The 24120-nt window shown below is 42.4% G+C and overlaps 1 protein-coding gene across 5 annotated transcripts in view; it reads right to left on the reverse strand.

Annotated features, from left to right (window-relative positions):
• Nucleotides 1–24120, reverse strand: part of LOC129749391 (WD repeat-containing protein 7) — a 39335-nt gene that overhangs the window by 14668 nt on the left and 547 nt on the right. For 3 of the 5 annotated variants that reach the window (XM_055744358.1, XM_055744357.1, XM_055744356.1), the window contains exons 2-9: nucleotides 23135–24111; nucleotides 22830–23075; nucleotides 22496–22716; nucleotides 22221–22440; nucleotides 22035–22149; nucleotides 21816–21976; nucleotides 21658–21752; nucleotides 21535–21601 (exon numbers count right to left, since the gene is read on the reverse strand). In XM_055744358.1, the coding sequence (XP_055600333.1) occupies nucleotides 21535–21601; nucleotides 21658–21752; nucleotides 21816–21976; nucleotides 22035–22149; nucleotides 22221–22440; nucleotides 22496–22716; nucleotides 22830–23075; nucleotides 23135–24111 (2102 nt within the window). Of the gene's footprint in view, nucleotides 1–21287; nucleotides 21357–21534; nucleotides 21602–21657; nucleotides 21753–21815; nucleotides 21977–22034; nucleotides 22150–22220; nucleotides 22441–22495; nucleotides 22717–22829; nucleotides 23076–23134; nucleotides 24112–24120 lie in introns of all 5 variants that reach the window. The other 2 variants (XM_055744355.1, XM_055744354.1) reach the window with 1 other exon arrangement.

Raw genomic sequence — 24120 nt, forward strand, 5'->3', positions numbered from 1 at the left:
CAGCTACGTCCGAAACTCAATCCAGCACTTCGCCATGCCACTGTTGTTTGAGAACACATCCGCTTCACCAATGTCCAGCATTTTCGAACCTGTCAAGCTCCCAACGGCGAGAGCTTGTGACACAGCACAGTCTTTGCTGGAATTGCTTTCGCGCAAACCACCGGGCAAGATCCTGTAAATCGAAGTTTCTGTGTAGGATTTGCCAAGCGAAACACCACACCATGTTGCACGACCACCAAACAGCACATCTAGAGCAACCCACTACTGAGGAACCACATCCCGTACAAGCGAATCCAGGTTTTAGCGGTTCAGTAAACCCACCAGCGATAAATCTATCCGTGCATTCAAATTCGACGGTTCTATTGGAGACGGTCACGCTGTTTGTTGTCGACCGATACGGCAGAAAGATTCCTGCTAGAGCTCTGCTAGATTCTGCAGCGATGTCCAACTTCATCACCAAGAAGCTGGCGAACCAACTCGCCACCCGTCAAAGGCCCGTGGACATCTCAGTTGCCGGAATCGGAGAGTCAGTGAAGCGCATCAAACACAAGTTAGCTGCCAAAATCATATCCAAGAACAGCGACTTCTCCACCACACTCGATTTCCTCGTCATGAAGAAACCAACATCCCATCTTCCCACAACCCCGATCGATTCAACTGCCTGGAGAATACCAAAGGTTCCATTGGCGGATCCTCAGTTTAACGTTCCAGCAACAATCGACATGATCATCGGTGGAGAATGTTACCATGAGTTTCATACAGGCGTACACCACTCCCTTGGTAACGGTTTCCCGTTTTTGGTGGACACCCTCTTTGGCTGGACAGTTTCTGGCAAAGTAGATTCCAGCTCCACCACTGCACCGCAAGCGTGCTTCCTCTCCACCGTTGATCAAACCCGAGAAACGATCCCTGGGGAGTTCCGGCCAATGGAAACCGCCGATGGGAGCCTGAGAATGGAAGCTGAACCCTCCACCACTCAAATCCACAAAAAAGGATGCATCGCCCGCCATTCCCGGCCCAATAATCCTAAAACCACCCTTGGAGATTCAAACACGAAGACCACACAACGAAACTCCACCAGAAATGGACACCATCAAACTACTGAAAGTACCGCCCAACCCAGAAATATGCACAACAGCGATCCTGTTGAGGACGAACCACACTGCTATCTGCCACATCACCCGGTGCTCAAGGAAGCCAGCAAAACCACCAATGAACGCGTGGTATTCAACGCATCCTATGAGCCCAATTCAGGGTACGCGCTCAACGATACGCTGCTCGTCGGTCCCGTCGCTCAACACAGCCTGCTGTCCAGTACTCCTCTAAGCGCATCCAAGGTCATCGGTGAAGGAGAAGGCGCTGCCTGTGGATCCTGCTGCTACGTTGTCCCTTTGGCCAAGCAGCCCACTGTTACCGTTATGGAGTATTGTGCACCTGTTCTGCCAACAGCACCGTTCCGGATACCCCAACGCTCAAAGTCGCCACCTCATCGTTGGAGAACTGTCGCTGCTAAACGTGCAACTGCTATCCAGATTGGTACAGACGGGCCCAGTTGGAGACTCATTCCGGGAGTGCACAATGCAGTCAGCGAATTCTCCAGAAACCTACAGCCGTCCGACTTACCTGCATGGTGTTACGATCCGTCGTCGCAAAAATACCGGCCCTGTTCTGTCCCCTTGCGGCCACTAGATCGCCTTGCACAGCTTCATCCAGGTCGAGATGGAGTCGTTCCGGTTTTAGGACTAGAGACAGCCCTGCGAGATGGTTGTCAAAACCACCGACGACCAGAAAAGGCTACAAAGACCGGTAGAGCACGCCGAACGTGCTCAACGCGCTAATGGAGCGCTAACAGGTGATTAGCGTTCCTATTACTTTCTCCATATCGTTCGGTCTACCGGGTCTTTTTCGATTCCAGATCTCCCGTTGTCGTACATCGTAGCAGAATCTCATCGTCCACCTCCTATAACGACCAAATCCATCTACAGCGACAGCAGAGTCTCCAAAGATCGGTAGAGCACGCCGAACGTTGCTCAACGCGCCAAAGGGGCGCTAATAGGTGATTAGCGTTCCTATAATTTTACCCTACGCCGTTCGTTCTACCGGGTCTCTTTTGTCGTCCACAGATTCTGAACCAGTTCCGACGCTGAGACGAAGAAGGTTCCTCGATATGCGACAAACCAGCTGTGTCCTTGAATCCAGTCGAAGAAGCATGCAGAAATTCCTCGGGAGCAGGGAGTGTTGAAACTGTAGTTTCAAGGTGGCCGGAATGATCGGTACTACACCGGTCATGAATAATGTTCTTGTTGTTTGAATATGTGTCTTAATCTATGTTCACTTGACACTTTAATCCATTTGCTCGTAAACACCATTATTTGTGATCGTACCTTAGCATAAGATCAACTCTCTCTCGCAACATAGCGAACACCGCGGAGAGAGTTCACATAATAGTTTAGGTTAGCCATTTTTAGTTAGACAGAATAGATCAGTACCTTGAATTAGAAGCACGGAATTTTACTTCATCTCCAATAAAGCCTAATTAAATTAAGTCCAACTAAGCGACTTCTCAGTAGTGGATCCGAAATCGGCAATTGTGGTAAACAAATCGCAACTATAACGTGCATACTGTGTGGTGCTTACTCGCAAACCTACCCCAAAGAGGAAAACAAATTCTTCCCCCAGCGGGTGAACAGCTGACTAGTGAAGTGCCGAAGACTTACCTGGACATTCTTGCTGCTGGTAGATTCCGTCGACGAGAGACGGGAAGAAATACCTCGAAATCCGAACCCCCCCATCGGCCGAGCCCGAACAGTATGTTCGTTCAGATACATACATACGAGCATGTGGTAAAAACTAAAAAGGATTTATACGAATTTCCGTCAAGGCACTACTAGTTCCGTGTCTCCCCAGTTAATCCGGGTTGCTTATACTCATTAGTATACACATTACATACGCCCTAAGCTAGACTTGCCAGATACTTTCAGAAAAAAAGCGGAACATTTCACGACAAAACAGTGGGACACAGCCGAAAAAGCGGGACATTTAAGAAACTCTAAAAAAAAGCTTAATTATATTGCCAAACTTATACGTATACCATCAGCCAAAGTTGTTCATAGAAAGTACACTAAGGTTTTTTTTGTAACGCTGATATATTTTGCTCAGACTTTCTTACATGACTTCTATTCTATTTAGACAATTTCTTGCCATAAACCCGGTTGTTTTCTACGGTATTTCAAGTCTTACATATAAACGGCGGATTTGATATCGCGAAAAAAAATCCTTCGTGAAGGACAATATATTTCAAATTTGTTTTGAGTATGAAAACTCAAGAAAACTTCCATCATTGTATACTTTGGACAATTGAGTCGGAAAATGTGGTGTATGATAAAAGGAATTTTACAAAGATTCTTTCGAAAAATTAAGATCTATAATCATTTAGAATGGATGGGCGTGCTTCAAAAACGCTTACCTGAATCAGAATCTTACTGTACCTTTAGGGTTATTCAGCATTTTCTTATAAAAACTCCAAAAATTGATGCTTATTTCGAGAAAAATGACGTATTCCAAAGATTCTATGTGTTAAACCAATGAATTGAAATTGAGGCTAAAGTTTGATTTTTTTCAGTGTAAGACAGTAAACTTTGTAAAAATTTCCCATGAAAAAAGCGGACATTTTGAGGAAAAGCGGGAGCATTATGTTCTGATAAGGAAGTATTTTCTCCTCGTTAAAAAAATGCAACGGTTTTACGGGGAATAGATTAACTTTTTCTAAGATTTGTCAAATTAAAAAAAATATATATAGAAATTATCAGTGTTTTAAAGAAAATTGGCAGAAATTTTAGAAAGTGGAGAGAACATTTAAATTCATTTTAAATTGTAAGTTTTCTCGGACTTTGTTGAGATAAAATTAATACAACCAGGGAATTTGGATTGCTCACTTTAAAAGCTTAAGCCTAAGTATGAATAATGTAAAATTGATGTTAATTAACAACTATTGAAATTTACGTTGACTTATACACTCTACATTTAAATTATTAAAAAATAAAAAAAAGATAACTGTAGTTGGCTAAAAAGGATCAATCAGCAAAACTGAGTTTCCTCATTGAATTGAAACTTTTCCAACTCATCTAGCCCAAATTTCATACTTTTGAATCTGATGTATTTCTAAATATTGTCTACTAATGGAAATTCCCTGAATTCAGAATATCATTTTTTAAATGAACATTCACAAATTATTTTTATCATAAAAACGCTCTCATAGTTGAATTGCGAATTTCATTGAGCGATTATCTAAACATGAATATTTTTACATTTTCTATCTCATCTTATTCCAGATTTATGATTCTGTGTCTGGAACATTTAATTTCCATTCTGAATTAATGGTTTCGATTGTAACTCTTGTCACATATGGAAGTACTTTTGACAAAAGCTTCTAATTTTATTATTATAACATTTTTTTATAAATAAATAATTTTTAATTTCAGGGAGTTAATCCGCATTACATATTAAAACGTTCAACACATTACATGAACACGGTTTGTTTTGTGTTTTAATGATATGAAATTTTGCAATTCCTGCTTTCCTCCGATTGTACCTTTGATTCTCAATTTTGTAGGTATTTGAATTTTATTTATAATTTGATAGTATGTACGATTTTAATTTCTCACTGTTGAACTGTCTGTATAACCATGGAATTTTAATTTAATTATATTGGATGTTTTTTAAATTTTAGATTCTTTGTCTGAAGTCTTAATGTTACTTTTCAATAGTAATGAGGGAAATATGCATTCTGCTTCCTATGAAGCTCATACCAAGTAATTAATAAAATGAAAAGAGATTTAATATTTATCTTTAAATTTTTCTAATCAAGAGATTTCTTATTTAAGTTTATGGCATATCGGTAAATTATAATTCTAAATAGAGAGCAATTAAGACAGAAATGAAAATTGATAGGTGGAAAGGTCAAAGCTAGAGCGCTTTGGGTAGAAGCAATGAATAGATGGTGGAGCAGCATATGAAAAAAAAAAAAAGATTCACGGGACAGGGGAGGGGGCGTGATGGCTTAATTTGGTCCTGCTCTCATTCCATTCCTTTACGTTTGGAATCACGCAATAATGGCTATGAGCCAATGTACCTTTTAGATCTCAGATCAGTGATATGCCATACCAAAAGGATGAAGGTGTTTGAGAGGAATCGAATGTTCTCATTATAAAACGCTCGTTTTTGTTCAAGTAGTCTTCTGCCGCTTTTCGCAAGTCTGTCCCATATGCATTTTCATCATTTTAAAGTTTATCTTAAAAATCGCTCAAATACAGTTAGTTCTTCAATGTAGACAAAAAACTTTTATAACTTAGTTCACAACATATATGAAAAATTACCAAATCATGTCTGTCCCATATGTCTATTTCTACTGAATGCTTTAAAATTTCTCCTCTAATTTACGTTCCTACTACAAATATTCATACAATGTGTGCTAAAAAATAAGCATTCATTGTTATTACGAATGTTAGACTAGATAAAACAGTACAGTAAACTCCAGAATAATAATTTGCAGAATTTTCAAAAGATTTTTTTTAAAATTTCGTATGAGGCTTATATATTTGCAGCCCAGATGCTTCGCTGTTTCTGATTCAGCATTAACTTAATTTGTATTTATAACCTTTTTTTAAAAATCTTCGACCGAAAAACTTTCGAAAAAAATCATAAAACGATGTTATTTATTTTATTTTAGACCTACTCGAATCTTAAAGGGTGTCCACACAAAATTGATTCGCAAAATTCGAGTTTTTATCCGATTGCCATCAAATTTCCAGGGATTGAAAAATAACTATTGAACTTCAAATGCCCGCACCTTGGCCTTAACCCTGGCCATAAGATTCTGCACCACCTGTGAATTAACCGTTTTTTTTTTCGTGTAAACCCATACTTTCTTGAGTTCCTCGACTGTCTTCACTACCTTAGGTCGTTTAAGAAGGTGCTGCTTCATAATCGCCCAGTACTTCTCGATGGGGCGGAGCTCCGTAATGTTGAACATTTTCGGCACGAAATTGACCTTATTGTCCGCATACCACTTCAGCACGTCCTTGGAGTAGTGGCATGAGACCAAATCCGACCAGAAGATTTTTGGGACGTTGTGGGCCTTCAGGAGAGGAAGCGCCCTTTCATGTACACCTGTCCGTTCATCGTGTCCTGGGTCACGAAAGGTGCACTCCGCTTCCCTCACGTGCAGATGGCTTGCAAAACCAGGAATTTCTTCGCAAATTTGTACATCTTCTGAGGGCGGACATGCTCCGGAACGCTGAACTTATCCTTGGCCGTGAAAAACAGGTTGCCCGGGATCTGTTTGAAGTCGGCCTTCACATATGTTCGCCGTCCATTATTGTTACGGACACATGATAGAGGGACCTCTTGCCCTCTATTACCCCAGAATAGTTGCTATGGCAACTGTTGCTGATTTTGATTAAAATTAAGTATCGGAGCAGACAGAGAGAAAAAAAAACAAAGTTTAAGAAAAACCGGAAGAAAAAACACGTTTTCTAGAAAGCAGAAAAAAGGTTCTCCCAATCGGCAGAACCCAGACGGCCACTAGCGACAGTATTAAACATTTGATCCTTCTCCCCACCGGCAGGTAAAGAACTCAGACGGCCACTAGCGACCGTATTAAACATCCATGATGCAGCATTCAACTTTCGTCAGCATGTTGAGGTACAGCTTCCTGGCACGAGTTTTGGAGGACTTGTTCTGCTTCTCGTCGCGATTCGGGGCCTGTTGCAAGCACTTTTTGACCACCGTGCGGGACAAGCGGAAAACAGAATGAGATAAAGGGAACACTAGAAAAATATTGTATCAGCTGTTTGCGATGTTTATGTTCATGGGCGCTGACATGTTTAGAAAGGTTGTTTTTAAGAGAATGGCGAATGTACCATTTTGGAAATAGTTCGTTGGAAATATAAAAGAAAGCGAAAAGAGCTAGTGCAAGAATTCCATTGTGATTGTAAAAATTGTGTTAGAGAGACGTGTAAGGAAATTGTAATATATTTTAAATGTGAATTCGAATGATATTTTAATATTAGTTTTTCTAAGATAGGACAAATTATCGTTCCGACTGATTGGTCGACTAATAGTATTGTGGTGACCAACTGTATTTGAAGACGTACCGTGAGTAGATGTTAAATACGAACAAAACAATGACATTGAGACAAAATATTTCATTCGAATAGGTTGATGACTGAAGGAAGCCGTTTGAATTGACAACATTCAAGTACATCTCATTGAGAACTTACCGTAAGTCACTTTTAATTGTACTTAAAGCAGAATTTGATGAACATTTTATTCAGGACTAAGCGCCCATCTAAGAACTGTGGTTTTGGACGGAAAATTAATAGAATCAGGGAGAAACTTGTAATGTAAGTTAGAGTAATAGGGCTTGATTATTATTATTATTATTAATACCAAAATAAATTGTAGCTTTAAATTGTCTCACGATAAATTTTGAGGATTCGTTTACTGAACCTGACTTCAACCTCCGGAATCCGCCACAGAACATTTTTAAAGATTACAAATGGCGACAAGAATGGCCGAAGATTACCAGTTCCCGTGCTGTGACCAAGGTAGCGACTTTGACTCCAGTGTTCGCTGCAATAAATGTGAAGAGTGGTACCATTTTTGCTGCGTGAACGTAGATGAAGAGGACGTCGAGGGTACTCTTTGGTTTTGCAACAAATGTATTTGTTCAGAGCCATCCCTCCTGGAATCCTTTGGAGCAGCTGGACAAACCGCCACTCGTCGCCAACCGCATAGGGCAGCCAAAAAGAAAGGTAGTAAAGAGCCTGCAGTCGGTAAGTCGAAAATAACTACGAACAAGAAGCTTAGTAATAGTAAAAGCAAACGACAGAAGGAAGCTTTAGCAATTAAATCAGGAAACAAGAAATCTGCCCAAGATTCAGGTTCTAAAAGTAGATTGTCAAATACTTTGTCAAACGGTGGTCATTTACCCGGTACAATTGAAGCGCGAAGTGAGAGTAAGATGCGAAAAAGTGGAAGTGAGTCGTCCAAAAGTTCAGTGCGCGAGGCAGCTAAGCGAGAACTGCAACGACTGCGTGAAATTAGTATGAAAAAAATGGAAGAAGAAGAAATTGAGCTTAAGTTGTTGGAACATAAGCTAAAAACGGTTCAACGTGAACGAGAAGAAATGGAATCTAGGCACGTACAAGAGAGGCTCGTTGAAGAAACAAGTGATTCAAGCGAAGATGATTCCGGCGAAGGAGATGCAGATGATTTTCTGGAGAAGGTAGAAGCATGGAATGCCGGTCAGGAAAACCAACATCTCGAGGATCCGGTTGCAGTATCAAAACACTCAGTTAGTCTTCCTGCTCAAGCAAAACAATCGACCATGAATCAAGACGAAAACAGAAAGCGATCATCAGGAGCGAAACCTAAATCAAACCGGGCTTGTCGTGAATCGATTCCAGGCAGCATTAGCAGCATAGTAAGTGATTTCGAGGCTCCATGTGGTGTTATGAGGAAAAGGTTGCCTGCAATTCAAAAGGTTCCAACACATCTCCAGATAGCTGCTAGACAAGTGTACCCCAAAACGTTGCCCAAGTTCTCAGGAAGGCCAGAAGAGTGGCCAATGTTCATAAGTGCATACGAGCAAGCTAATGAATCTTGTGGTTTCACTGACGCAGAGAATTTGGTTAGGCTTCAAGAAGCATTGTTGGGGAAAGCACTTGAAACAGTACGCAACCGTCTGCTGCTTCCAGAGAACGTTCCGAAAATTATCGAAAAGCTTCGCAAAAGGTTTGGAAATCCTGAAATATTATCCACTATGCTAGCTTATCGTATACAACGCCTTTCGGGACCCAGTTCGGAAGATTTAGAATCTTTGATCGAATTCGGCAGTGCTGTGGAAGAGTTTACTGAACATATGAAAGCGGCTAAACTTTTCGACCATCTTAAAAATCCAATCCTTATGAAGAGTCTTGTGCAGAAGCTCCCTCCGTGTTACGTTATGGAATGGGTTGAGTTTAAACGTCGCTGGTCTGTGGTTGACTTGGAAACTTTCGGAAATTTTATGGAGGAGCTAGTCGATAAAGCGTTGGAAGGTACGTTTGAGCAGTTTGGTGCAGATGACGTTATAAAAGGAAAGAAACGGGAGAAATTCGGAACCAAAGGACTTGTGAATTTGACGGTTGCCGAGCCACACGATCATTGTTGTTGTACGTGTACTCAAAGGGAATCGACAACAGATATGCAGAAAAACCAACAAGCTGTCGGAGCTATTCGGTCCGTGACGTTAGACCGCAGCTGTTCAGTTTGCAAGAAACCCGGACATTTCGGAAGAAACTGCAACGAGTTTTTGAAGTTGAACTTAGAAGAAAGATGGAGTACTACGAACCGATTACAATTATGCCCTTTATGCCTTTTCAATCACGGTGGAAGAGAATGTTTTTCAAAGCGAAAATGTAACGTCAACCAGTGCCAAAAAAGGCATCACCCAATGTTACATTGGGAACCAACTGAGGGGACATACGCTATCAGAAATTGTAACAACCATCATCGTTCAGATCACTCAGTTCTCTATCGGATAATGCCAGTAACCCTATACAGTTTGGAGAAGCAAGTCCATGTATTGGCTCTTATCGATGAGGGTTCTTCCATCACTTTGATAGACAACGAATTAGCAAATCAGTTAGGAGCGGAAGGAGAACGAGAACCATTACAAATGTCCTGGGCCAATGGAATGAGTTCCACTGAAAATGAATCGTCAAAGTTGACTCTTAAGATTTCTGGTAAAGGAAGTGATAAGAAGTATGATTTGCTTGATGCCAGAACGGTTAAAAATCTAGACCTACCAATGCAAGAACTTAGTGAATTTGAATTTGAAAAGAGGTACATGCATTTTGAAGACATCAGAATCCCCACCTATAGTGTGTCTGCCCCAAAACTTTTGATCGGTATCAACAACATTCATTTGATTGCCCCGCTTGAATCCCGGGTAGGGGAACTTGGTGAACCCATAGCAGTTCAGTGCAAGCTTGGTTGGACACTGTATGGACCAAGACCAGGAGTTATATCAAATGTTAATTTCATGGGACACCATCGCTGCAACTGTGATAAATGTTGCAAGTCAGATCGCGAAATGAACGACGCTTTGAAACAGTACTTTCAGCTCGAAGCTGTTGGAGTATCTCCTGTACCTCTTGAAACGAAAGAAGATCTGCGGGCCCGAGAGATTCTACAAAAAACGACAAGACGAGTAGGCGAGCGTTTTGAGACGGGTCTTTTATGGAGAGAAGATAAAATAACCTTCCCAGAGAGCTACAAAATGGCCGTGAACCGAATGCGTAGTTTCGAAGCTCGTATGAATCGAAACCTGGGAGTAAAGGAAGCAATTGAAGAGCAGATAGCGGATTATATAGCGAGAGGCTATGCGCATCGCATAACGCAAAACGAGCTTAGAGAAACGAAGCCGGAGAAAGTATGGTATTTGCCACTCAATTTCGTAACTCACCCGAAGAAACCTGGGAAGATTCGTCTTATTTGGGATGCTGCTGCTAAGGTGAAAGGAGTGTCGTTAAATGATAAACTGCTTAAAGGACCAGATATGATCACTTCGTTGCCAGCTGTGATCAATGGATTTCGAGAGAGGAAAATAGCTTTCGGCGGTGATATACGACAAATGTTTCACCAGATACAGATTCGTGCAGAAGATCGACAAGCTCAACGCTTTCTTTACCGATCGAATTCCTACGAAGAACCGCAAATTTACGTTATGGATGTCGTTACATTTGGAGCTAGGTGCTCGCCCTGCATTTCCCAGTTTGTCAAGAATCTGAATGCTCGCGAACATAAGGATGAGTGTCCTGAAGCAGTCGAGGCTATCGTTAACAAACACTTCATCGACGATTATTTCGATAGTACAGATACGGAGGAAGAAGCTGTAGAACGGGCAATAAGTGTCAAATCGGTTCACGCCGCCGGAGGATTCGAGATTAGAAATTGGGTCAGTAACTCCGTGAATGTCCTAGAGAAACTCGAGGCTTCGATTCCTGAATCAAGTGAAGTAAAGCTAATTAAAATAGGTGGTGACGTAGAGAGAGTTCTAGGAGTGAGCTGGAGTCCCAAGGAAGATGCCTTTCAATTTTCCACCGAAATGCACAGGGATCTCGAGCCGTATATGACAGAAGGAGCATGGCCAACAAAACGCATAGCTCTAAGATGTGTTATGAGCATGTTTGACCCGAAGCAGTTCCTGGCGCCACTGTTAATCCACGGAAGGATATTAATGCAAGACGTGTGGCGTAGTGGTATCGGCTGGGATGATAAACTGGAGGAGGATCAATTCAAGCAATGGTTGAGGTGGATTAGTCTATTCCCACTGATTGAGAAAGTTCGCATACCACGATGTTATTTGGGAAATATGCCCTCTTCAGCATATGAATCGGTACAGCTACATATTTTCACTGATGCAGGAGAAGATGCCTATGGCTGTGTGGCATATCTAAGATTCGTACATGAGGGAGCCATACACTGTTCTTTCGTCGAAGCTAAGGCTAAGGTTTCCCCGTTGCAACACATGTCAGTTCCTAGAAAAGAACTACAAGCTGCAGAACTCGGCACACGATTGGCAAAATCGATAAGCGAAACACACTCTTTCCTCATAACCCAAAGGGTAATGTGGACTGATTCTCGCGCTGTATATTCTTGGGTCAGATCCGAACGCAAAAAGTATAAGGAATTCGTTGCGCATCGTGTTGGACAAATATTATCTGTAACAAACCCAGAAGACTGGCGTTGGGTGCCGACAAAGAACAATCCAGCCGATGATATCACGAAGTGGGGAAAGGCAACAGAAGTCCATTCATGCAGTCGTTGGTTTCAAGGTCCTGACTTCTTGTACGATACGGAAGAGCATTGGCCCGATCAATGCCAAACGTTGATTAACGTTGAAGAAGAGTTTCGAGCGCGAGTGTTATTCCACGAGATACTTCTGCCAGAAGGACTGTTTCATCGTATAAATCAGATATCTCGTTGGAATGTCCTGGTTCGAATGGTCGCTACAGTTTATCGTTACATGGGGAACTGCAGAAAGCTAGCGAAAAACTACCCGATTGAAGCTTTACCAACAAATGATGATATGTCTAAAAAATCAAAGATTCCCAACGTTGTTGTTCCACTTCGGCAAGAAGAGTATATGTTAGCAGAGAACTGTTTATGGCGTATCGCTCAAAATGATGAATACGGAGATGAGATCGTCACTTTGACTAGAAATCAGAAATTACCGAAAGAAGAGAAGATACCACTTGATCGAACCAGCACTTTGTATGATAAATCACCATTTTTGGACGAATACGGAGTAATACGCATGGAAGGTAGAACCGAAGCAGCAGAATACATGGCGTACGACTCTAAATTCCCAATCATTCTCCCTAAAAATCATCTGATTACGTGGAAGTTAATCGAGTATTTTCATCAACAATCAGCTCATGGTAGCAGAGAAATGGTCGTGAATGAGATACGTCAGCGTTTCTATATAGGAAATTTGAGATCCATAGTGGAAAAAGTTTCCCGTGAATGCTTGTGGTGTAAGATTAGGAAAGCTAAACCTCATATACCACGAATGGCTCCTTTACCAAGACAGCGTATGGCGGCAGGAGCTGAACCATTTTCTTTCGTCGGCATTGATTATTTTGGACCATTGGAAGTTGCAGTTGGAAGGAGACGCGAGAAACGTTGGGTTGCGTTGTTTACGTGTATGACAACACGAGGAGTTCATTTGGAGGTCGCACACAGCTTGACAACAGAGTCGTGCAAAATGGCAATCCGCCGATTCGTGAAGAGGAGGCGTAGTCCAGTTGAGATATTTTCGGATAATGGCACAAATTTCATCGGAGCTAGTAGAGAATTGTATGCAGAAATCCACAAAATTCACGCAGATTGTTCGGACACGTTCACAAACGCAAGAACACGTTGGTCGTTCAATCCACCTTCGGCCCCTCATATGGGAGGGGTATGGGAGCGAATGGTTCGCTCAGTGAAAGAAGCTTTAAATACATTATTGGACGGTGGTCGGTTGACAGACGAAATCCTGTTGACAACACTGGTTGAGGCTGAAGATTTAATCAACTCGAGGCCATTAACTTATGTATCTACAAATTCCATAGATGATCCGGCTGCATTAACCCCGAATCATTTCTTAAAAGGAGTCTCGGCAGAATGTTTGCCACCTCGAAATCCCGTAGAAACAGCAGCAGCACTAAGGAGCAAATATTGTCGAGCTCAACAGCTCGCAGATAAGATGTGGGAACGATGGTGTCGCGAGTATTTTCCGGGACTAAACAAACGACCAAAATGGTTCAACGAAAGTAGACAAATTAAACCAGGAGATTTAGTCTTCGTTATGGAGGACAATCATCGAAAACGAGGATTGGTGACCAAGGTGTTTGAAGGATCTGACGGTCGGGTGCGATCAGCAACAGTAAAAACCGACAAAGGAGAACGGAAGAGACCTGTCGCGAAGTTAGCAGTGCTTGAAATTATTGAGGAGTAAGCCCAGAAGTTTACCCCTGCTAGTCAACTTCAGGGCTTACGCGGGGGAGGATGTTGCAAGCACTTTTTGACCACCGTGCGGGACAAGCGGAAAACAGAATGAGATAAAGGGAACACTAGAAAAATATTGTATCAGCTGTTTGCGATGTTTATGTTCATGGGCGCTGACATGTTTAGAAAGGTTGTTTTTAAGAGAATGGCGAATGTACCATTTTGGAAATAGTTCGTTGGAAATATAAAAGAAAGCGAAAAGAGCTAGTGCAAGAATTCCATTGTGATTGTAAAAATTGTGTTAGAGAGACGTGTAAGGAAATTGTAATATATTTTAAATGTGAATTCGAATGATATTTTAATATTAGTTTTTCTAAGATAGGACAAATTATCGTTCCGACTGATTGGTCGACTAATAGTATTGTGGTGACCAACTGTATTTGAAGACGTACCGTGAGTAGATGTTAAATACGAACAAAACAATGACATTGAGACAAAATATTTCATTCGAATAGGTTGATGACTGAAGGAAGCCGTTTGAATTGACAACATTCAAGTACATCTCATTGAGAACTTACCGTAAGTCACTTTTAATTGTACTTAAAGCAGAATTTGATGAACATTTTATTCAGGACTAAGCGCCCATCTAAGAACTGTGGTTTTGGACGGAAAATTAATAGAATCAGGGAGAAACTTGTAATGTAAGTTAGAGTAATAGGGCTTGATTATTATTATTATTATTAATACCAAAATAAATTGTAGCTTTAAATTGTCTCACGATAAATTTTGAGGATTTGTTTACTGAACCTGACTTCAACCTCCGGAATCCGCCACAGAACAGGGCCTTTTGTACCTTGAACGTTCGAAGCCCAGCATTAGTTTTGGCCTTCGGCCTTTTGGCTAGTGAACGGTAGACAATGTGCAACTCGAGACCCCATACACCCAACCTTCGGGTAGTGGTCATATCACCTCTTGTCTGCAACTCCGATTCTCTACCTCTCCGTGGTGCTGGCTGGGGTGCGAGCAACCTTAGCGGAGATCGGGTACCCAACCCCGGTGGATGCTTTGGTCGCATGCAGACTGAGTCAGGGGGCTTCGTACGCGTCTGTTCTCCATGTCAGGGGCGGCGTGCGGAGTGCAACAACGTCCTGGTGGTGTTCGGGATCCAAAACAGCAACATCACGACGGTCCTCCTGCGAGATAGTGGGGTTAGCTGCGGGCCTTGCGAGCCCGTGACTACAAAAAAACATAAGCAACGAACAACGAACAACAAATTTCGGATGGAAATCGGCAAAGACCCACGCGACGAAAAGGGACTAGCGATTGGAAACTTGGAACATGGAACTGCCGATTTCTAAATTTTGTGGGCAGTACCCACGTGCTCTTCAACGAATTGAAGAGCCGCAAATTCGACATCGTAGCACTGCAGGAGGTATGCTGGAAGGGCTCCTCGGTACGAACGTACCCAGATGGTCGTGCCATCTACCAGAGCTGCGGCAACACACACGAGCTTGGAACAGCTTTTATAGTGATGGGAAAGATGCAAAAGCGCGTGATCGGGTGGTGGCCGATCAACTCACGAATGTGCCGGTTGAGAATCAAGGGTCGGTTCTTCAACATCAGCATCAACGTGCACAGCCCTCACCTCGGAAGTACTGGTGACGACAAAGACGAATTCTACGCGCAGCTGGAGTGTGAATACGACCGTTGCCCAAAACATGATATCAAGATCGTCATCGGGGATTTCAATGCACAGGTCGGCCAGGAGGAGGAATTCAAACCGACAATTGGAAGGTTCAGTGCGCACCAGCTGACCAACGAAAACGGCCTCAGACTTATTGATTTCGCCGCCTCCAAACGAATGGCCGTACGTAGTACCTTTTTTCAGCACCGCCTCCCACACAAGTACACCTGGAGATTACCGTACCAAACTCAATCACAGATCGACCACGTTTTGATCGACAGCCGGCACTTCTCGGACATCATCGACGTCAGATCCTGTCGGGGCGCCAACATCGAGTCGGAACATTATCTGGTGATGGTGAAGATGCGCCCAAAACTCTCCGTAGTAAACAACACGCGAAACCGGCGCCCGCCTCGGTTAAATATCGCGCGACTGAAGCAACCTGAGGTCGCGGCAGACTACGCGCTATCGGTCGAAGCAGCGTTGCCGGCAGAGGGCGAGCTTGACGAAGCCCCTCTCGAGGACTGTTGGGATACCATCAAAACAGCCATCAACAGTGCTGCGGAGAACGTCATCGGTTATGTGGAGCGATCTCGACGGAACGGCTGGTTCGATGAGGAGTGTAAGAGGGTGATGGACGAAGAGAATGCCGCGCAGGCGGCAGTAGTCCAAAGAGGCACCCGTCGTAATGTGGAAAATCACCGACAGCGGAAGAGGCAGCGAGTCCAAATTTTCCAGGAGAAAAAGCGCCGCCTAGAGGAGGAGGAGCTCGAGGAGCTGGAGCAGCTGCATCGTTCCCAAGAAACACGAAAGTTCTATCAGAAGCTCAACGCATCCCGCAAAGGCTTCGTGCCGCAAGCCGAAATGTGCCGGGATATAGACGGAGGCATCCTGACGGACAATCGTGAGGTGATCAAAAGGTGGAAGCAGCACTTCGATGAACACCTGAACGGCGCACATGCAGGAGATCAAGACGGTGGGGGAAGGTACATCGCCGGCGTAGCCAACGACGAAGAGGAGCCACTCCCAACGATGAGTGAAGTTAAGTAAGCCATTCGCCAGCTGAATAGAAACAAGTCGGCTGGGAAGAATGGCATCGCAGCTGAACTCATCAAAATGGGCCCGAACAGGTTGGCCGATTGCCTATACCGGTTGATAGTCCGGATCTGGGACATAGAACAGCTACCCGAGGAGTGGAAGGAGGGGATAATATGCCCATCTACAAGAAGGGCGACAAATTGGACTGTGAGAACTACCGAGCGATCACTGTCCTCAATGCCGCCTACAAAGTGTTGTCCCGAATCCTACTCCGCCGCCTAACGCCACAAGCAAACAGATTCGTGGGAAGTCATCAGGCCGGCTTCATGGAGGGACGGTCTACGACGCCTAACGCCACAAGCAAACAGATTCGTGGGAAGTCATCAGGCCGGCTTCATGGAGGGACGGTCTACGACGGACCAGATATTCACATTACGGCAAAGCCTCCAAAAATGCCGTGAACACCAGGTTCCTACGCACCATCTATTCATCGACTTCAAAGCCGCATACGACACGATCGACCATAACGAACTATGGAAAATCATGGACGAGAACGGCTTTTCCGGGAAGCTGATCAGACTGATCAAGGCGACGATAGATGGAACGCAGTGCTGTGTGCGGATTTCGGGTGAATTGTCAAGTTCATTCGAATCGCGCAGGGGGCTTCGACAAGGTGATGGTCTATCCTGCATGATGTTCAACGTGGCGCTAGAAGGTGTTATTCGACGAGCGATGGGCGAAATGCGGGGCACGATTTTCAACAGATCCAGTCAACTTATCTGCTTTGCCGATGACATTGATATAGTCGGCAGATCATCTGCGGCGGTAGGGGAGATCTACCGCAAACTGAAACGCGAAGCAGGAAGGATTGGGTTGATGATTAATACGTCCAAGACGAAGTACATGCTGGCCTGCGGATCCGTAACCGACCGAACCCGCTTGTCTAGTAATAACAAGGTCACGATCGACGGCGACGAGCTGGAGATTGTCGAAGACTTTGTCTATCTCGGCTCACTGGTGACCGTAGACAATGACACCAGCCGTGAGATCCGGAGGCGAATTATCAGCGGAAGTCGTGCCTACTATGGACTCCACAAAAAACTGCGGTTGAGAAGACTTATCCCTCGCACGAAGTGTAACCTGTATACGACGCTCATTAGACCGGTTGTTCTCTACGGGCACGAGACATGGATATTGCTCGAGGAGGACCTGCGTACACTCGGAGTATTTGAGCGACGAGTGTTAAGAACCATCCTTGGCGGCGTACAGGAGAACGGAGTGTGGAGGCGAAGAATGAACCACGAGCTCGCGCGACTCTACGGCGAACCCAGTATCCAGAAGGTGGTGAAAGCTGGCCGGATACGCTGGGCGGGACATGTTGCGAGAATGCCGGATGACTGTCCTGCAAAACAGGTGTTCGCTACAAACCGGTAGGAACAAGACGAGCGGGGGCGCAACGAGCGAGGTGGTTAGACCAAGTGGAGCGTGATCTGGCGAACGTGGGCTGCCCGAGAAATTGGAGAACGGTTGCCATGGACCGAGTGAATTTTAGGAATTATGTTCGTCAAGTTATGTCGTGAGACGGAATACTATGTAAATAAATAAAATAGTTTTGGCCTTCAGGACGAAACTTCGACTTAGATGCAGCTTCTTAGCAATATCCCGAACGGAAGCGTTCGGGTTTCGGTTAAAGGCCCCAACTACGCGGTTGTGATTTTTGGTGTTGTATGGAATACTTTTTCCTTCACTTCTGGGCTTCCAATCGGTGGTCAAACGTTCCTCGAACCGCTTAATCACTCGCGACATCGTGGAATTGGCGATTCCAATGTTTTAGTGGTGGAACGATGCGAGAGATCCTTGTTCTCGTGATGAATGCGCAAGATTTTAACACGCACGAACTGTTCTTTTGACTCCATTTCCGCGAGTTTTGATCACAGGACTTTAAAATTTGCAGGATGTAAACAATGCACTATGAACTAAATCCACCCAAATTTTTATTAAATTCTACACACTAAGATTGCAATTATTCCGCTCGGGATCATGATCCTCTGAATTTCAGGAAAACAGCTCAAAATGACACTTGGAACTGTCAAAAACAAGCATTTTCCTGCGCCACGGGTTGATAGCTAATCGAATCACGTGACAAACCCTGAATCCAGAAATTCGAAAGGATTTCCTTTCGAGGGTTCAGGAAAACGAAAAAAAATCAGAATAGAAATCTCCTGTATCTCACGACGTTGCTAAAATAACAGTTGTGGTTTCGAAATGTGTTTTTGTTGCGCTTTCATTTGCTTGCTGTCGGTTTCATCGTGGAAGTGGAAGTATGTGACTTTAATTTAAAATATTTCTGTACATCTAACAATGATTCATTTCTTCTAAATACAACGTGCGTCATGTGTTTAGGCCTCTACTCGAAAAAGCGGAGTTTCTGGAAACAGTGCTAGAGGAACAGTTCTCCCCGGAGGATCCTCCGGCGCAGTTATAAACCACAAAATCAACTGCCCGGCGAATGGTTCTTCGACGTTCAACTCGCAGCCCAGTTTTTCACCGTCAAACATATGGTTGAGCTGGTAAGTTTTTCAAAATTAACCCTAAATGACTGAGAATCGACATTTTTTCATTCTTTGTTTGCAGGCGAAATATATCGGTATCAAATTTTGAATACGGCGAATGCGCCAAGACCTTTGTTTTGAGAAAAACGCATTCCAAGTTTCAGAAAATAAAATCAATTTCCTATTTAGCTGCGTACAATCATTTTCCTAAAGAAGTCGCTAAAATGCTTTCAAATTGGTTTAATTTCAACACCCGATCGATAAATATAGCTTTTCCGTACTAATTACCACAAAAAATTAATAAATACAACTGTGGGCCCTTTTACCACAGACTGGTGCTCTCATTTTGTTCATTCGCCAAATTGGAGTGCCCTTTTGAATTGCAGAATGACTATTCGCCTTTTGGATCACTCATTAAAGAAGCCAAATTCAAGCAAATTTCGGCTTGAAAGCGGGTCCAAATGATCACGTTAACACATTAGCACATTCAACGATCTTATAAATACTGATTTGTGCATCTCCTCGTCCTGGAAATTTTTTTTTCGAAAACTTCAATGCCCTTTTTCCATCTCGAAATAACTATTGGCCCTTTTGTTCGCGGGGAAATTTTGAGGGGAAATGGGCGAATGAACTGTGGGATTACACACTCATAAAAAAAAGCTATTCGCCTTATTTAAAAAATTAAATTTAACTTCACTAAAATAAGAAAAATTGAAAGGAGATCATATTTTCGGATGTAAAATGAATAGTTTAACGCATTTATGTGATTATCTGGATTTGTTTACAGTTGGCGCATTCGCCGTATTCAAAATTCGATACCGATATGAATTCTTATGAACGTGCCAATGAGACCAGCACCGACGTCGTTATTTTATGAATAAAACTTTTTCTAATATTATACTGCTTCTCATAAAGAATAATAAAAGTTTATTGATTTTGAAAATATTATATTTTTTAATTCTCTGCATAATTCAATTCCTGTTTCAATGTAAACATCGAAAGAAAACAAACCTGAACCTACGGGAAAGTCCGAAAACGATCTGCAAATCACAGGAGAAAGCCGTTGCGAGCCTACAGGACAATTTGACAGTTGTTTTCCTGAGCTGTTTTGCTGTCCTGAAATCGTCCTGTAATTTCAGCTGTTGAAAATACAGGACGAAATCCTCCTGACCACAGGAGAAAAGATTAAGTGTGTACCCAACGGTTAAAAAGTAAGAGCAGTTTCATACTGCCAACATAGCTCGTTTCTACAAAAAATAGCTAATGGCGAATATGAGGTGAGGCTGAGCTCCTCAAGCCAAAAAGCGTCAAACTTCAAAAACATTAACAATTTTATAGAGTGGCAATTTCATCGAGGACACCCTTTATGATAAACTTACGTTATCTTTATCGAGATACGTCCTGAACATCATTCGAACTTATTTTCATCAGTAAACAGCCAATAAAGTTAATAATATAGCGCAGATAGAGGGAACCAAATGATCAAGTTACAAAAGAATAGCTGAATATGGGACAGCTTTGCGGATACATTTAATACACATGCGAAATATATTCGCAAGGTCATCATTATTTTCTCCTCTGCATCGGCATATTCCTAAGCAGAAAAAAACATTGGACGAAATTTTACAACAATCTTAATATCTGTGGAGAAAGAAATAGAAAAGGTAAAGTTTCAACCGAGAAATCCACGAAAGTTGATAAAAATCTTTAAAGCCGTTTATCTCGTTTCGTTGTTTTCCCATATCGGACAGACTTGCCAGCATCGGCAGTCTACTACATTTGCGGTCTGGGGGAACCATGACTATTTCACTTTGTTTCTTATTGTTAAAAAAAAAACTAATTATAGGTACTTGTTGGTAATAAATGAACAAATTTTCGTTCAAACTATTTTGTTTGAATACATTAAATTCTAAAATGTTTTATTTTCTATTTAGTTAATCAAAATTGGATTCTTATCATTTTTTGTGAATATAGACATAGCAACAAAACCTCGAGCTTCTTAAATGTAGGACTGTTAAGGAGGCATAAACTGGATTTAAAATAATAGGAAAACATTGAGAAGCTAGCGAAATAACCTTCGTCCACCGCGTAAATTTTGGTATTACATAAAAAAAACAATTTGGATGATAGCATAAATGGTGGATGTGGGTGAAACAACTAACGGTTATACTTATAAGTTTACAACCATTAGCTTAAGTCTTCATGCAAGTAATTACAAAATCAAAACTTAGTAGAAGGAAAGTGGGATTTAATGAACGATTTCCTGTTTTTTTGTTATGTCGAAGTGTTTTTGTCGGACCAACAAAATGTTGTTAGTGAAATCAGAATTATCTGTCAAATGTGAATAACATATTTTTTAACTAAAGTGTAGATACTAGGGAGAAATGGAAACTCTATTGCTACAGTTAGCTATCAGCCCTACTCTAAAAGCAGTGTGCATATGCCAAATAAGTGGTCTACTATTGAGCACAAACCGTGTTTATCTTTTTCTTTTAGAATTTTTTCCATGTCACCAGCTTTGTTCTTAACGCGTCCAAAGAATTCTGATCATTTAGGTTGTTAGGTGTTGTTGAGTAAGTTATTTTAGATGATGTACGAGGTTTTGACGAGATATTAGCAATTTAGACGTAGCGTGAAAGAAGAAAAATACAAACGGTTCACAATTATCAATGTTTTCATATTGAAAAGCTTTTTAATGCTCTATTTCAATGATGTACTTACCCGAGATCTTTTTACCAGCTTCGGAAGGATGAGCTTCTGCGCCAGCAGGAATTAAAAGCCCTTCAGCCTGTCAATATAGTCGAATTAGACGTAATTATGAGCACAAATTTTAAAATTATTTACCTCTAAAGTACTGGGACTCATGGCAGCGTACTCTTCAGCATGGAGTTCAAAGATTAACCCTTCGATATCGAAAAACAAAATATGGCTCTCGGCATCTATTGAAACAAATTAAAAATATTTAAACGAGAAGCGTGCTAGACTCGGAACCTTCAACTAACCTTTCGGGTTCGTACGTAGTCCTTGGATTATTAGAGGACTGCTCCTGTTCTTCATTAGGAAGTCTCCATGCTGATTGTTATGGGCATGCAGTTGTTGCAACTGATGTATACCTCGTTGCGTTGCATGTCTTATTGCGTTAAAGTTCCGGTGGCGTAAACCTCTGAGAAATAAGGATAGGTTTATCGACATTGTAATGAATTAATATTTTGATAAAGCACCTGAAGAAGTGAACGGCTGGATTTGCAAGACCCATATCTGAAGTAGATCCTGCGCTGCTACCGGTATCTCCGGTATTTTCATCACATGCGTTCATAACTTCCTCAGCTAAAATGCCTGAAATTACAGAAGAAAAAAATATTATTGAATTAGCAGGAGCACATGAGTGATGTTACAGTTTGTTGTACCTTGAAGTACTCGATCGAGATGTCCGGTTTCCATTTGCCAAACGTAAACTGTGCCATCTGAGCAGCCAACGATGAGAAAATCATCCAATGGTCTCCACTTGATTGATACAACTGGAAACAGATGGCGACTAGCCAGGGTAACACATTTTCGTTCCTGTAGACTGAGCAGCGTCACAGAGTGATCTGAAGCCACCGAGCAGATACACTTTAATATTCTGGGCTGTAAAAAAATATTTGTAGTCTCTTTACAATGCACAATTTTGAAGGACACTTACACTGCATGTTGGTGGGGGTACCAACAATTGAGTTATTTCACCGGCGTGCACGCAAAACCGATGAATAAGTTGACCGCTGTACAAGTCCCACAAGCAAACGGCAAAATCAACGCCACCAGATACTAGATGTGATTTGTCGTAGCGTGTATTTGCAAGTGACGGACAAAGTAAGCAGTTTACACGACCGCTGTGCCCATTCAATACTTGATGACGAGGCCAATCTGTTGAGTGAAAACCCAGAATAAAAAGTTTGTTTAGTCATATAAGTGAATATTTTCAAAACTTCAACTTTCAGCTATATCTTACCACTATAAATAAAACAAATAAATCTTACCGCTGTACTCCTGATGCTGTCCATATAGGAGATGCAACATGACGGTTTGCGTAGCTGGAACAATCACAATGCTGCCATCTTCTCTACCGACCACCAAACGGCTTTGCATTGGTAAATAGATGCTGGCCGTCAGTTTTATCATTGGTTCGTCGCTATTACGGTAAAGCTGATCCAGAATACCAACCGGAAGCGGATTCATTTGATTCCAGGCTTCTTCTAAGCTGGTGCAAATCGTAGATTGTAAAGCTAAAATAAGGATAAAATACTAACTTAGAATGAAGAGTTAAGTTATTTGAATATCATACTTGAAGGTAAACGTTTTTCATTTTGCATTTGTTTGATCTGTTCCATTGTAATGTCCGGAACAGCCCATATGTTGATGAATCCTTCGGAGTCCCCGCGCAGCAAATATTTCTGTGTTTTACCTCCTCTATTTGAAGTAACCAGTTTCATCGTCGGTGGACAGGATAATGGTTTTTCTCCAGTTTGCGATAGGACGCAGTATAGGAAGGGAGAATCTTTCCCTACAGATGGTCCGTGGAAATCTTTGTTATCAGGAATACTGTTAGCAGGCAGGCGATACATGTAACCTTTGCCTTCGTCTGACCAGAGGATTACCCTATCGTTAGATAAGAAATCTCCTCCCATCCAACGTTCACCCGAAGGTGAAATGACGCTACATAAAACAGTGAAATCTCCTGCGTCGTAGATTTGCCAATATTTAGCACACACTATAAGAACAGTGCGCTGGTTTTGAGAGCAACAATTCATAGTAATGGCATTCAAGCAACGTATTTGCTTGGATTCATTCTCGTAGATTGGCTCCGAATATTTGTTTTCATTCCCGATCAGCGTCCAAACCTTCACAGTGCCAGTAGTGGTGATGGCCAAAACAACATCGTCCTTGCGCTTCGACGGACGAAGCACGTGTAGGGCAGAAATCCAGTCTGGGTTGACCTTAGAGCTCAAACTGAATAGAACTTCAAGACTGAAGGGGTCCATTACCATGATTTCCGCATAGTATCCATTGCAGAACAAGCGGATGTCGTCACAATTGGCCATATGGTACGCCTGGATATTAGTATGGACTTGAGGCAATTTAATACTTTCAGTACACTTGCCATCCACTAGGTCCCAGGTGCACATTTCGCCATTTTCCGATGAGCTCACCAGGAAATTATTGTCCTGAATAATAGAAGCTCGCGTCAGACACAAGACTGGAGCCGTGTGACCCACCAGTAGACATCGTGGCGTCATCTGCAACGTCTCCGGATCAACTTGCCTGTGAAAC

This window comes from Uranotaenia lowii, chromosome 2 (genome assembly GCF_029784155.1).
Source record: "Uranotaenia lowii strain MFRU-FL chromosome 2, ASM2978415v1, whole genome shotgun sequence".
NCBI classification, from domain to species: domain Eukaryota; kingdom Metazoa; phylum Arthropoda; class Insecta; order Diptera; family Culicidae; genus Uranotaenia; species Uranotaenia lowii.